General features: G+C 46.4%; 1 protein-coding gene, 2 non-coding genes and 1 pseudogene across 3 annotated transcripts; all 4 read left to right on the top strand.

Annotated features, from left to right (window-relative positions):
- Nucleotides 1-241: 241 nt before the first annotated feature.
- On the top strand, nt 242-12,979 carry LOC123494132 (aminoaldehyde dehydrogenase 1b-like). The gene is made up of 4 exons (XM_073499581.1): nt 242-366; nt 451-593; nt 12,163-12,318; nt 12,926-12,979. Exons 1-4 carry the CDS (start codon nt 252-254, stop codon nt 12,977-12,979), a joined length of 468 nt encoding a protein of 155 aa, XP_073355682.1. The 5' UTR covers nt 242-251.
- LOC120965676 (small nucleolar RNA R64/Z200 family) lies at nt 11,175-11,271 on the top strand. The gene has a single exon (XR_005758704.1). It is a non-coding gene; the product is annotated as a small nucleolar RNA R64/Z200 family (small nucleolar RNA).
- Nucleotides 11,356-11,436, top strand: LOC120965655 (small nucleolar RNA Z199). Its single transcript, XR_005758694.1, has one exon. It is a non-coding gene; the product is annotated as a small nucleolar RNA Z199 (small nucleolar RNA).
- LOC120965657 (small nucleolar RNA Z199) lies at nt 11,611-11,689 on the top strand (annotated as a pseudogene).
- Nucleotides 12,980-13,889: the final 910 nt, after the last annotated feature.

Genomic DNA, 13,889 nt, shown 5'->3' with positions numbered 1-13,889 from the left:
CCCTCGCTCTCTTCTCCTCCTCTCCCCTTCCAGATCCGCCCTCGCCGCCACCCGCCCCTCCCCTCGCTCTCCTCGATCCAGATCGCTCCTCCCTCCCTCCCCTCCGGCATTACGGCACCCCGAAGCGTGCGTGCTCGTCGCGTACTCGACGAGAGGATAGCGCTCCCCACCTCTTCTCCACCTCGCGCCTCGCAGTCGTACTACCAACCAACCCCGGCCGACGCAACTCCAGTCACTCCCCGCCTCCCGCGATGGTTGCCACGACGAAGATCCCGCAGTGGCAGCTCTTCATCGACGGCGACTGGCGCGCGTCGTCGCTCGGCCGCCGCCTCCCCGTCATCAACCCCACCACCGAGGCCTCCATCGGTCCGTACCAGATCCATCCATCCTGCTTTCTCTCTGCTTTCCGTTCTCCCGTGCCGTTGGGTGCTCATCGGTAGGTTTGCGCAGGCGAGATCCCGGCGGGCACCTCGGAGGACGTGGACGCGGCGGTGGTTGCCGCGCGGGCGGCCCTCAAGAGGAACCGCGGCCGCGACTGGTCCCGCGCGCCCGGCGCTGTCCGAGCCAAGTACCTCCGCGCGATCACCGCCAAGGTACTACTCTCCTGCTGCTTCCGCGCGCAACTACAACAATTGGCCATGTGATTGCGTATGTAGATATGCTTGGATAGGTGAGATTGGTCGAGTTGTATTTTACCAAATATGGAGTAGCAGCTACCTGCGCGTAGTGGGATCTGAGCATGGGATCGGAACTGAACCATCACATGGCGTTGTAGTTAGGCTGGCTTCTCAGATGGAACATGCCTTTGCCTAGGTCTGGGTTGGTGAACATGGTCTTCTTAGCTATGCTTATTTTCTGTTTTAATGTCTGTATCAGTACCCCCTGCCATTAAGGGCATCACTAAGAAGTCTGAATCAAGTTACCCAATGACTGTCAGCTTATTTTCCATGGAGTGGAATTTGAGTTCTGAGCCTCAAATTATCAGGAAAGTTGCAGTCCCTTCTGCAACAACTTTATAAATCCAATATCTTATTACAAATCCATTCGGCCAGTTAGATCTTAAGCCTTCGCAAGCTTGGATGAGATGATCTATTATGTGAGCATTTTACTAAATACTTTTGTTACCTCCATTTGTGTTTTATGATAAACTGATGTGTAATATTTTGCATAGAAGCAATTATCTTTCTCTGTATTCAACAGTGAATTATATAACTTGGATTTATTTTGGCAGGTCAGTGCTGCTAATGAACGAATGCTAGGAGGGGGAGGTGTTGATGGAGGTATAAACTAGCTTCCGACGAGATGGTGTGTATTGTACATACCCCTCTGTGATTTATGCACTTCACATGCATTTTCCCCATCACCCACCAACCGTAACATGCTAGTTGTATGTGCTGCAGCCATTCTTGCACTTGATTTCAAATCCGAGTGTGGTTTGTTTCTCTACAATTTTTTGGAGTGTCGGCTATTCGATCTGACGCGGCTCGTCGACACAGGGTGATCGAGGAGAGGGGAGAGGCCTGGGCGAGTGGACCGGTCCGATCGGTCAGGGTGGCGACCAAGGAGCTGAGGATGTCGAGGAGGACAGTGAACCCCAGCGTGTTGGAAATATGCCCTAGAGGCAATAATTAATGGTTATTATTATATTTCTTTGTTCATGATAATTGTCTATTGTTCATGCTATAATTGTGTTATCCGGAAATCGTAATACATGTGTGAATACATAGACCACAACGTGTCCCTAGTAAGCCTCTAGTTGACTAGCTCGTTGATCAAGAGATAGTCATGGTTTCCTGACTATGGACATTGGATGTCATTGATAACGGGATCACATCATTAGGAGAATGATGTGATGGACAAGACCCAATCCTAAGCATAGCACAAAAGATCGTGTAGTTCGTTTGCTAGAGCTTTTCCAATGTCAAGTATCATTTCCTTAGACCATGAGATCGTGCAACTCCCGGATACCGTAGGAGTGATTTGGGTGTGCCAAACGTCACAACGTAACTGGGTGACTATAAAGGTACACTACGGGTATCTCCGAAAGTGTCTGTTGAGTTGGCACGGATCGAGACTGGGATTTGTCACTCCGTATGACGGAGAGGTAGCTCTGGGCCCACTCGGTAATGCATCATAATAATGAGCTCAATGTGACTAAGGAGTTAGCCACGGGATCATGCATTACGGTACGAGTAAAGATTCTTGCCGGTAACGAGATTGAACAAGGTATTGGGATACCGACGATCGAATCTCGGGCAAGTGACATACCGATTGACAAAGGGAATTGTATACGGGATTGATTGAATCCTCGACATCGTGGTTCATCCGATGAGATCATCGTGGAACATGTGGGAGCCAACATGGGTATCCAGATCCCGCTGTTGGTTATTGACCGGAGAGGCGTCTCGGTCATGTCTGCATGTCTCCCGAACCCGTAGGGTCTACACACTTAAGGTTCGGTGACGCTAGGGTTGTAGAGATATTAGTATGCAGAAACCCGAAAGTTTTTGGAGTCCCGGATGAGATCCTGGACGTCACGAGGAGTTCCGGAATGGTCCGGAGGTGAAGAATTATATATGGGAAGTCCAGTTTCGGCCACCAGGAAAGTTTCGAGGGTTATTGGTATTGTATCGGGACCACCAGAAGGGTCCCGGGGGTCCACCGGGTGGGGCCACCTATCCCGGAGGGCCCCATGGGCTGAAGTGGGAAGAGAACCAGCCCTTAGTGGGCTGGGGCGCCCCCCTTGGGCCTCCCCATGCGCCTAGGGTTGGAAACCCTAGGGGTGGGGGCGCCCCACTTGGCTTGGGGGGGAAGCCACCCCCCTTCCCCCTTGGCCGCCGCCCCCCCTTGGAGATCTGATCTCCCAGGGCCGGCGCCCCCCAGGGGTCCCTATATATAGTGGGGGGGGAGGGAGGGCAGCAGCACCACAGCCCCTGGCGCCTCCCTTTCCCCCTGCAACACCTCTCCCTCTCGCAGAAGCTTGGCGAAGCCCTGCCGAGATCCCCGCTACATCTACCACCACGCCGTCGTGCTGCTGGATCTCCATCAACGTCTCTTTCCCCCTTGCTGGATCAAGAAGGAGGAGACGTCGCTGCTCCGTACATGTGTTGAACGCGGAGGTGCCGTCCGTTCGGCACTCGGTCATCGGTGATTTGGATCACGGCGAGTACGACTCCATCAACCCCGTTCATTGGAACGCTTCCGCTCGCGATCTACAAGGGTATGTAGATGCACTCCTTTCCCCTCGTTGCTAGTATACTCCATAGATGGATCTTGGTGATGCGTAGGAAATTTTAAAATTCTACTACGATCCCCAACAGTGGTATCAGAGCCAGGCCTATGCGTAGTTACTATGCACGAGTAGAACACAAAGCAGTTGTGGGCGTAGATGTTGCCAATTCTTCTCCCCGCTACTAGTCTTATCTTGTTTCGGCGGTATTGTGGGATGAAGCGGCCCGGACCGACCTTACACGTACGCTTACGTGAGACAGGTTCCACCGACTGACATGCACTAGTTGCATAAGGTGGCTAGCGGGTGTTTGTCTCTCCCAATTTAGTCGGAACAGATTCGATGAAAAGGGTCCTTATGAAGGGTAAATAGAAATTGGCACATCACGTTGTGGTTTTACGTAGGTAAGAAACGTTCTTGCTAGAAACCTATACAAGCCACGTAAAAACTTGCAACAACAATTAGAGGACGTCTAACTTGTTTTTGCAGCATGTGCCTTGTGATATGATATGGCCAGAAGATGTGATGAATGATATATGTGATGTATGAGATTGATCATATTCTTGTAATAGGAATCACGACTTGCATGTCGATGAGTATGACAACCGGCAGGAGCCATAGGAGTTGTCTTTATTTTTTTTGTATGACCTGCGTGTCATTGAATAACGCCATGTAAATTACTTTACTTTGTTGCTAAACGCGATAGCCATAGAAGTAGAAGTAATCGTTGGCGTGACAACTTCATGAAGACACAATGATGGAGATCATGATGATGGAGATCATGGTGTCATGCCGGTGACGAAGATGATCATGGTGCCCGAAGATGGAGATCAAAGGAGCAAAATGATATTGGCCATATCATGTCACTATTTGATTGCATGTGATGTTATCATGTTTTGCATCTTATTTGCTTAGAACGACGGTAGTAAGTAAGATGATCCCTTATAATAATTTCAAGAAAGTGTTCCCCCTAACTGTGCACCGTTGCGAAGGTTCGTTGTTTCGAAGCACCACGTGATGATCGGGTGTGATAGATTCTAACGTTCGCATACAACGGGTGTTGACGAGCCTAGCATGTACAGACATGGCCTCGGAACACACGCAATACACTTAGGTTGACTTGACGAGCCTAGCATGTACAGACATGGCCTCGGAACACGGAGGACCGAAAGGTCGAGCATGAGTCGTAAAGAAGATACGATCAACATGGAGATGTTCACCGATCTTGACTAGTCTGTCTCACGTGATGATCAGACACAGCCTAGTTAACTCGGATCATGTTTCACTTAGATGACTAGAGGGATGTCTATCTGAGTGGGAGTTCATTGAGTAATTTGATTAGATGAACTTAATTATCATGAACTTAGTCTAAAATCTTTACAATATGTCTTGTAGATCAAATGGCCCACGTTGTCCTCAACTTCAACGCGTTCCTAGAGAAAACCAAGCTGAAAGATGATGGCAGCAACTATACGGACTGGGTCCGGAACCTGAGGATCATCCTCATAGCTGCCAAGAAAGATTATGTCCTAGAAGCACCGCTAGGTGAAGCACCAATCCTAGAGAAGCAAGACGTTATGAACGCTTGGCAATCACGTGCTGATGAATACTCCCTCGTTCAGTGCGGCATGCTTTACAGCTTAGAACCGGGTCTCCAAAAGCGTTTTGAGAAACATGGAGCATATGAGATGTTCGAAGAGCTGAAAATGATTTTCCAAGCTCATGCCCGGGTCGAGAGATATGAAGTCTCCGACAAGTTCTTCAGCTGTAAAATGGAGGAAAATAGTTCTGTTAGTGAGCACATACTCAGAATGTCTGGGTTACACAACCGCTTGTCTCAGCTGGGAGTTAATCTCCCGGATGACGCGGTCATTGACAGAATCCTTCAGTCGCTTCCACCGAGCTACAAGAGCTTTGTGATGAACTTCAATATGCAGGGGATGGAAAAGACCATTCCTGAGGTATATTCAATGCTGAAATCAGCGGAGGTGGACATCAAAAAGGAACATCAAGTGTTGATGGTGAATAAAACCACTAAGTTCAAGAAAGGCAAGGGTAAGAAGAACTTCAAGAAGGACGGCAAGGGAGTTGCCGCGCCCGGTAAGCCAGTTGCCGGGAAGAAGCCAAGGAATGGACCCAAGCCTGAGACTGAGTGCTTTTATTGCAAGGGAAGTGGTCACTGGAAGCGGAACTGCCCCAAATACTTAGTGGACAAGAAGGCCGGCAACACCAAAGGTATATGTGATATACATGTAATTGATGTGTACCTTACCAGTACTCGTAGTAGCTCCTGGGTATTTGATACCGGTGCGGTTGCTCATATTTGTAACTCAAAACAGGAACTGCGGAATAAACGAAGACTGGCGAAGGACGAGGTGACGATGCGCGTCGGGAATGGTTCCAAGGTCGATGTGATCGCCGTCAGCACGCTACCTCTGCATCTACCTACGGGATTAGTTTTAAACCTCAATAATTGTTATTTAGTGCCAGCTTTGAGCATGAACATTGTATCTGGATCTCGTTTAATTCGAGATGGCTACTCATTTAAATCTGAGAATAATGGTTGTTCTATTTATATGAGAGATATGTTTTATGGTCATGCCCCGCTGGTCAATGGTTTATTCTTGATGAATCTCGAACGTGATGTTGCACATATTCATAGTATGAATACCAAAAGATGTAAAGTTGATAACGATAGTCCCACATACTTGTGGCACTGCCGCCTTGGTCACATTGGTGTCAAGCGCATGAAGAAGCTCCATGCAGATGGACTTTTGGAGTCTCTTGATTACGAATCATTTGACACGTGCGAACCATGCCTCATGGGTAAGATGACCAAGACTCCGTTCTCCAGAACAACGGAGCGAGCAACCAACTTATTGGAAATCATACATACCGATGTGTGCGGTCCAATGAGTGTTGAGGCTCGCGGAGGATATTGTTATGTTCTCACTCTCGCTGATGACTTAAGTAGATATGGGTATGTCTACCTAATGAAACACAAGTCTGAAACCTTTGAAAAGTTCAAGGAATTTCAGAGTGAGGTTGAGAATCAACGTGACAGAAAAATAAAGTTCTTACGATTAGATCGTGGTGGAGAATATTTAAGTCACGAATTTGGTACGCACTTAAGGAAATGTGGAATCGTTTCACAACTCACGCCGCGTGGAACACCTCAGCGAAATGGTGTGTCCGAACGTCGTAATCGCACTCTATTGGATATGGTGCGATCTATGATGTCTCTTGCCGATCTACCGCTCTCATTTTGGGGCTATGCTTTAGAGACTGCAACATTCACTTTAAATAGGGCTTCATCGAAATCCGTTGAGACGACACCGTATGAATTATGGTTTGGGAAGAAACCTTAGCTGTCGTTTCTAAAAGTTTGGGGATGCGATGCTTATGTCAAGAAACTTCAACCTGAAAAGCTCAAACCCAAGTCAAAAAATGCGTCTTCATAGGATACCCTAAGGAAACCATTGGGTATACCTTCTACCTCAGATCCGAAGGCAAGATCTTTGTTGCCAAGAACGGGTCCTTTCTGGAGAAAGAGTTTCTCTCGAAAGAATTAAGTGGGAGGAAAGTGGAACTTGATGAGGTGATAGTCACCCCTTCCGAACCGGAAAGTAGCGCAGCACGGGAAGATGTTCATGTGGTGCCTACACCGACTGGCGAGGAAGTTAATGATGATGATCATGAAGCTTCGGATCAAGTTACTGCTGAACTTCGTAGGTCCACAAGGACACGTTCCGCACCAGAGTGGTACGGCAACCCTGTCCTGGAAATCATGTTGTTAGACAACGGTGAACCTTCGAACTATGAAGAAGCGATGGCGGGCCCGGATTCCAACAAATGGCTTGAAGCCATGAAATCCGAGATAGGATCCATGTATGAAAATGAAGTATGGACTTTGACTGACTTTCCCGATGATCGGCGAGCCATAGAAAATAAATGGATCTTTAAGAAGAAGACAGATGCGGATGGTAACGTGACCATCTATAAGGCTCGACTTGTCGCTAAGGGTTATCGACAAGTTCAAGGGGTTGACTATGATGAGACTTTCTCACCCGTAGCGAAGCTGAAGTCCGTCCGAATCATGTTAGCAATTGCCGCATTCTATGATTATGAGATATGGCAAATGGACGTCAAAACGGCATTCCTTAACGGCTTTCTTAAGGAAGAATTGTATATGATGCAGCCGGAAGGTTTTGTCGATCCTAAGAATGCTAACAAGGTATGCAAGCTCCAGCGCTCCATCTATGGACTGGTGCAAGCATCTCGGAGTTGGAACATTCGTTTTGATGAGATGATCAAAGCGTTTGGGTTTACACAGACTTATGGAGAAGCCTGTGTTTACAAGAAAGTGAGTGGGAGCTCTGTAGCATTTCTCTTATTGTATGTGGATGACATACTATTGATGGGAAATGATATAGAATTCTTGGAAAGTATAAAGGCCTATTTGAATAAGTGTTTTTCAATGAAGGACCTTGGAGAAGCTGCTTATATATTAGGCATCAAGATCTATAGAGATAGATCAAGACGCCTCATTGGTCTTTCACAGAGTACGTACCTTGACAAGATATTGAAGAAGTTCAATATGGATCAGTCCAAGAAGGGGTTCTTGCCTGTATTGCAAGGTGTGCAATTGAGCACGGCTCAATGCCCGACCACGGCAGAAGATAGAGAAAAGATGAGTGTCATCCCCTATGCCTCGGCCATAGGGTCTATTATGTATGCCATGCTGTGTACCAGACCTGATGTAAACCTTGCCGTAAGTTTGGTAGGAAGGTACCAAAGTAATCCCGGCATGGAACACTGGACAGCGGTCAAGAATATCCTGAAGTACCTGAAGAGGACTAAGGATATGTTTCTCGTTTATGGAGGTGACGAAGAGCTCGTCGTAAAGGATTACGTCGACGCTAGCTTCGACACAGATCTGGATTACTCGAAGTCACAAACCGGATACATGTATATTTTGAATGAAGGGGCAGTAAGCTGGTGCAGTTGCAAGCAAAGCGTCGTGGCGGGATCTACATGTGAAGCGGAGTACATGGCAGCCTTAGAGGCAGCGCAAGAAGCAATCTGGATGAAGGTGTTCATTACCGACCTAGGGGTGATTCCCAATGCGTCGGGCCCGATGACTCTCTTCTGTGACAACACTGGAGCTATTGCCCTTGCCAAGGAGCCCAGGTTTCACAGGAAGACCAGGCATATCAAGCGTCGCTTCAACTCCATTCATGAATGTGTTCAAAATGGAGACATAGATATTTGTAAAGTACATACGGACCTGAATGTAGCAGATCCGTTGACTAAACCTCTCCCTAGAGCAAAACATGATCAACACCAGGACGCTATGGGTGTTTGATTCATCACAATGTAACTAGATTATTGACTCTAGTGAAGTGGGAGACTGTTGGAAATATGCCCTAGAGGAAATAATAAATGGTTATTATTATATTTCTTTGTTCATGATAATTGTCTATTGTTCATGCTATAATTGTGTTATCCGGAAATCGTAATACATGTGTGAATACATAGACCACAACGTGTCCCTAGTAAGCCTCTAGTTGACTAGCTCGTTGATCAAGAGATAGTCATGGTTTCCTGACTATGGACATTGGATGTCATTGATAACGGGATCACATCATTAGGAGAATGATGTGATGGACAAGACCCAATCCTAAACATAGCACAAAAGATCGTGTAGTTCGTTTGCTAGAGCTTTTCCAATGTCAAGTATCATTTCCTTAGACCATGAGATCGTGCAACTCCCGGATACCGTAGGAGTGCTTTGGGTGTGCCAAACGTCACAACGTAACTGGGTGACTATAAAGGTACACTACGGGTATCTCCGAAAGTGTCTGTTGAGTTGGCACGGATCGAGACTGGGATTTGTCACTCCGTATGACGGAGAGGTATCTCTGGGCCCACTCAGTAATGCATCATCATAATGAGCTTAATGTGATTAAGGAGTTAGCCACGGGATCATGCATTACGGTACGAGTAAAGAGACTTGCCGGTAACGAGATTGAACAAGGTATTGGGATACCGACGATCGAATCTCGGGCAAGTAACATACCGATTGACAAAGGGAATTGTATACGGGATTGATTGAATCCTCGACATCGTGGTTCATCCGATGAGATCATCGTGGAACATGTGGGAGCCAACATGGGTATCCAGATCCCCCTGTTGGTTATTGACCGGAGAGGCGTCTCGGTCATGTCTGCATGTCTCCCGAACCCGTAGGGTCTACACACTTAAGGTTCGGTGACGTTAGGGTTGTAGAGATATTACTATGTGGAAACCCGAAAGTTGTTCGGAGTCCCGGATGAGATCCCGGACGTCACGAGGAGTTCCGGAATGGTCCGGAGGTGAAGAAGTATATATGGGAAGTCCAGTTTCGGCCACCGGGAAAGTTTCGGGGGTTATCGGTATTGTACCGGGACCACCGGAAGGGTCCCGGGGGTCCACCGGGTGGGGCCACCTATCCCGGAGGACCCCATGGGCTGAAGTGGGAAGAGAACCAGCCCTTAGTGGGCTGGGGCGCCCCCCCTTGGGCCTCCCCCTGCGCCTAGGGTTGGAAACCCTAGGGGTGGGGGGGGCCACTTGGCTTGGGGGGGAAGCCACCCCCCTTCCCCCTTGGCCGCCGCCCCCCTTGGAGATCTGATCTCCCAGGGCCGGCGCCCCCCAGGGGTCCCTATATATAGTGGGGGGAGGGAGGGCAGCAGCACCACAGCCCCTGGCGCCTCCCTCTCCCCCTGCAACACCTCTCTCTCTCGCAGAAGCTTGGCGAAGCCCTGCCGAGATCCCCGCTACATCCACCACCACCCCGCCGTGCTGCTGGATCTCCATCAACCTCTCCTTCCCCCTTGCTGGATCAAGAAGGAGGAGACGTCGCTGCTCCGTACATGTGTTGAACGCGGAGGTGCCGTCCGTTCGGCACTCGGTCATCGGTGATTTGGATCACGGCGAGTACGACTCCATCAACCCCGTTCATTGGAACGCTTCCGCTCGCGATCTACAAGGGTATGTAGATGCACTCCTTTCCCCACGTTGCTAGTATACTCCATAGATGGATCTTGGTGATGCGTAGGAAATTTTGAAATTCTGCTACGATCCCCAACACAGCGGTCATGGAAAGGTGGCTGGACATGTGTAGGTGCCTCGTCAACCGGTGAACTCTCACATGATAATTAATCTGGTTCCCTTTTGATCTCTTCGCATCAATTCTTCCGCACATCCCAGTAATCCTAGATTAATTTGGTTCTTTTGTTTTACTTATTGCAGGTGACACTGCTCTGGCCATTTCTGCGGCTTATGGGATGCTTGCTATCACGAGATATCTCCTGGGTCATGGTGCTGATCCAACTTGGATGGTGGAACAAAGAAACAATGAGTTTTTGTGCGACAACTTTGAGGATTGGATTATAACGTGAATTGGTTTCTGATACTCTGTCGCTCAAGTGTTAATTCTAGTCTTGTTTGCTCACCATTCGATGACTTTTGCTATTATTATAGTAGGCGCAATCAGCATGACTTCTTATGTGTTTCTTTTGCTATTATTATAGTAGGGGGTTGCTATTTTTTTATTAGAACAAACATGAAATTGGTTGCTCTATTAGGCAACTCATTTTTTGTGCTATTTCCTGGGGCTTCGAGTGAAGAGTAGGCTTGCAAGACCTGCCTTTTTTGTGTGCTATTTTTTTGTGTGCTATTCCCTAGTTTGGGATTTTCTCCCAATTCCTAGGCATCTAGTTCCTATACTAATATACTTGTACTACTCATGCTGCTGTTGCTAGTGGTCTTGTAGCACAACACAGCACTTCTAGTTCCTATACTAATATACTTGTACTGCTCATCCAACTCTACTGATACATGTTTACACTGTTAATTATTGGTGAATGGCGATGTCTGTGGTCACGAGATCCTTTCTGCGGTTTGCAAAATGCTGTGATGAATCATGAAATCTACGACGTATGTCAGACTTCAGAGATGCCATTTGTCATTGATGAGAAGATATTTCATATTCTGAGCAATAATGTTTGCATTTCATACTGATAGTTGCCAAACTATAAATTGTTATAGCCTTTTTTCTTGCTGTCGATGCATGCTTATATGTTTGAGGGTCAAGTGATGAGGAATAAACCATAATATGATGGAGCTCTTCTCCTCTGATTCTTAGTATTTAAGTCTCTGATGGTACCTCAACACCCTGATATGCTTGTGGCTTTCTATGCTATCCACATACTGAAGGAAGTCCTGCTATCTTCACAACAAATATAATTTTGCTTGAACGAGTTTATAAATTGAACTATCTCCACAACAAAGATATTTACCATTTGTAGTTCCAATCTAAAGTGTTGCTTGATTTCATTTGTGGTTCAAGTGATGATGAGAAACTGCAACAATATGACAGGAGTTACACTCTTGTGAATCGTAGTTTAAAGTCTGATGATTTCTTATCTTCAAATAACCGTTGTCTTGTGAAATGCAATGCTGCTCACGTTCTTGTTTTCTTACGAATTGCTTGATACAATTTCTAGGACGGGTTTCTTTGACACCGAGGGAGTATTGTCTTATTACTTGTATATCCATCAGCTGTTACTGTGCCTTTGTGGCGCAGTCTGAATCTCTGTAGACCGATCATATCTGAAACATGAGCCAAGCACAACATGTCTACAGTTTCAGAACGGAAAACCAATCATGCTATAAGTATTAAGCAACTCCATTGCAGTCTAATTTGCTCATAATGGAGATGAAAACTTTGGTTGGTTTGCATCATACCTTATAGCCATATATATATAAAGCTTCCATTTAACGTCCGAAGAATGCATACCTGATTTGAGTTAGACTCTAGTCTTGACTATTTTATGTAGGTGACAACTGACAAGAGTTTTAGTCTAGCTCATCTGAAGTTTCTCTGTATGCAGGAGGGCGAGCTGGAGGAGCTTGAGAAGGGCGTGGAGCCTGCGTGGGAAAGCTTGGTCCACCTGCTCAAGCGCATCGTCGACAGGCTGAACGTCATTGACCACATCAAGGCCGTCAAGGACTCGCCCGACCTCCGTGCCGCCGTCGAGGATGTCCAGGTAGTCTCTTCTTCTGTCACACTGCCTGTGATATGGACGAACGAAGTCGTTGATTGGTTAGCGCATCATCAGATGATGATGTTGTCTCTGTATTTCTTCTTACTCCATGAATTAATCATGATGAATGCTGCTTGTTTTGGACAAGCTGACAAGGACACTAGCTAGAGTGCACTGTTGCTCCTCTTCTTGCATGCAACATAATCTGAAATTCATTCAGTTCCACTGTGTGTAAACACTATAGTGTACAACTATCAACTTGTTTCACTATTCAGTTTGTCACCCATTCAGCTTACTTACTGGGGCATGTTTCTTGTAAGAGTTTACTTAAAATAGATTGTAGTTTCTTTCTTGTTTGTTTTGATACCCATATACCTGCCATGTATTAGCTCTTTCCTTTTGTGCACATTAATTCAGCGTTTGTGTTGATTTGATGCCAATGTTCAGAAACAAGATTTTTGATGGATGGGTTTATGTGTTCTGCTGGTATATATGCACGCTAGTATATATGCACACGGATTGGCCTTCATTATTTTGTATCTACTGTTAGATATATGCTGTTAGATTTGCTTTCATTTTGTACCTAACCATTTTGTTCTATAACGTGCAGATGCTGGCGTTTCATGTTTCGTCGCGAGCATCAAGACGAAGAAGTCAGAAGTAGCATAGTTCAAGCTCATCGGAGCTAGTTCAAGGAGTAATGAAGCCCTTGATGCTGATCCGTATTGGAACAAATTGAAGCACGAACTGTGACATATAGAGCTTGTTATACTGTAGAGCCTGATGCTCATCGGCTCTTGTGACATACTGTACACCTGTAGAGCTTGTTATACTGTGATCGCATTTGTATGTGTTGATGTAACAGATTGTTGCTTCTTGTTATTTGAAGTATTACACCTGTTTTCTGTCTATTTTGATTTAAATATTGGTTGTTTAATTATTGGCATATTGAAATCTGAGGAACATGACCATGACAACAAGGACCCACAAACCAGAAACGGACATTTGGGACCCGCTTATCAGAATCTGACAATTGGGACCCATTTGAAAAAGGAAAAAGAAGGGCCACAACCCAAAAATAAAAAGGCCGAATTATAGGGCCTGGCCCGTGTAGCTTACCCAAATTGAAAGAAAAAACAACAAATGGGCTGAATTAATGGGCTCGGCCCATATAAACACCCAATTGGACTGGGCCGATTCTAATTTTTGACCTTTTCAATTGGTCGCAATTTTGCCACGACAGATTACCACGTCGGATCTGACGTGGCCTGGGCAGACAGCCAGTGACCAAAACAAAAGGTCATGGGTTCAACGACCTTCTGAGAGAAGGTCGTTAATTTCAGTTTACGACCGCCAGCTTTTGACCTTCTATTTTTGGTCACAAAAAGGTCGCAAATGAAAAACTATGACCTTTCAGCGGCCAATAGTGAGGGTCACAAGTTGACATATTTCTTGTAGTGATAGTTGAATCGAGTTTGACTACGCCCGGTCCTTGTTGAAGGTTAAAACAACACACTTGACGAAAAATCGTTGTGGTTTTGATGCGTAGGTAAGAAAGGTTCTTGCTCAGCCCG

The sequence above is a fragment of the Aegilops tauschii genome, chromosome 5 (assembly GCF_002575655.3).
Source record: "Aegilops tauschii subsp. strangulata cultivar AL8/78 chromosome 5, Aet v6.0, whole genome shotgun sequence".
NCBI classification, from domain to species: Eukaryota; Viridiplantae; Streptophyta; class Magnoliopsida; order Poales; family Poaceae; genus Aegilops; species Aegilops tauschii.
The sequence above is the reverse complement of the archived record's forward strand: the minus strand, read 5'-3'. Positions and strand labels throughout refer to the sequence as shown.

What these genes read in the sequence shown, in the direction of transcription:
- LOC123494132 (XM_073499581.1), top strand. Translation starts at nt 252, where the DNA reads ATGGTTGCCACGACGAAGATCCCGCAGTGGCAGCTCTTCATCGACGGC. An exon ending in CACCACCGAGGCCTCCATCG is followed by an intron (nt 367 to 450) that starts GTCCGTACCAGA and finishes AGGTTTGCGCAG; the next exon opens with GCGAGATCCCGGCGGGCACC. An exon ending in CCGCCGTCGAGGATGTCCAG is followed by an intron (nt 12,319 to 12,925) that starts GTAGTCTCTTCT and finishes TATAACGTGCAG; the next exon opens with ATGCTGGCGTTTCATGTTTC.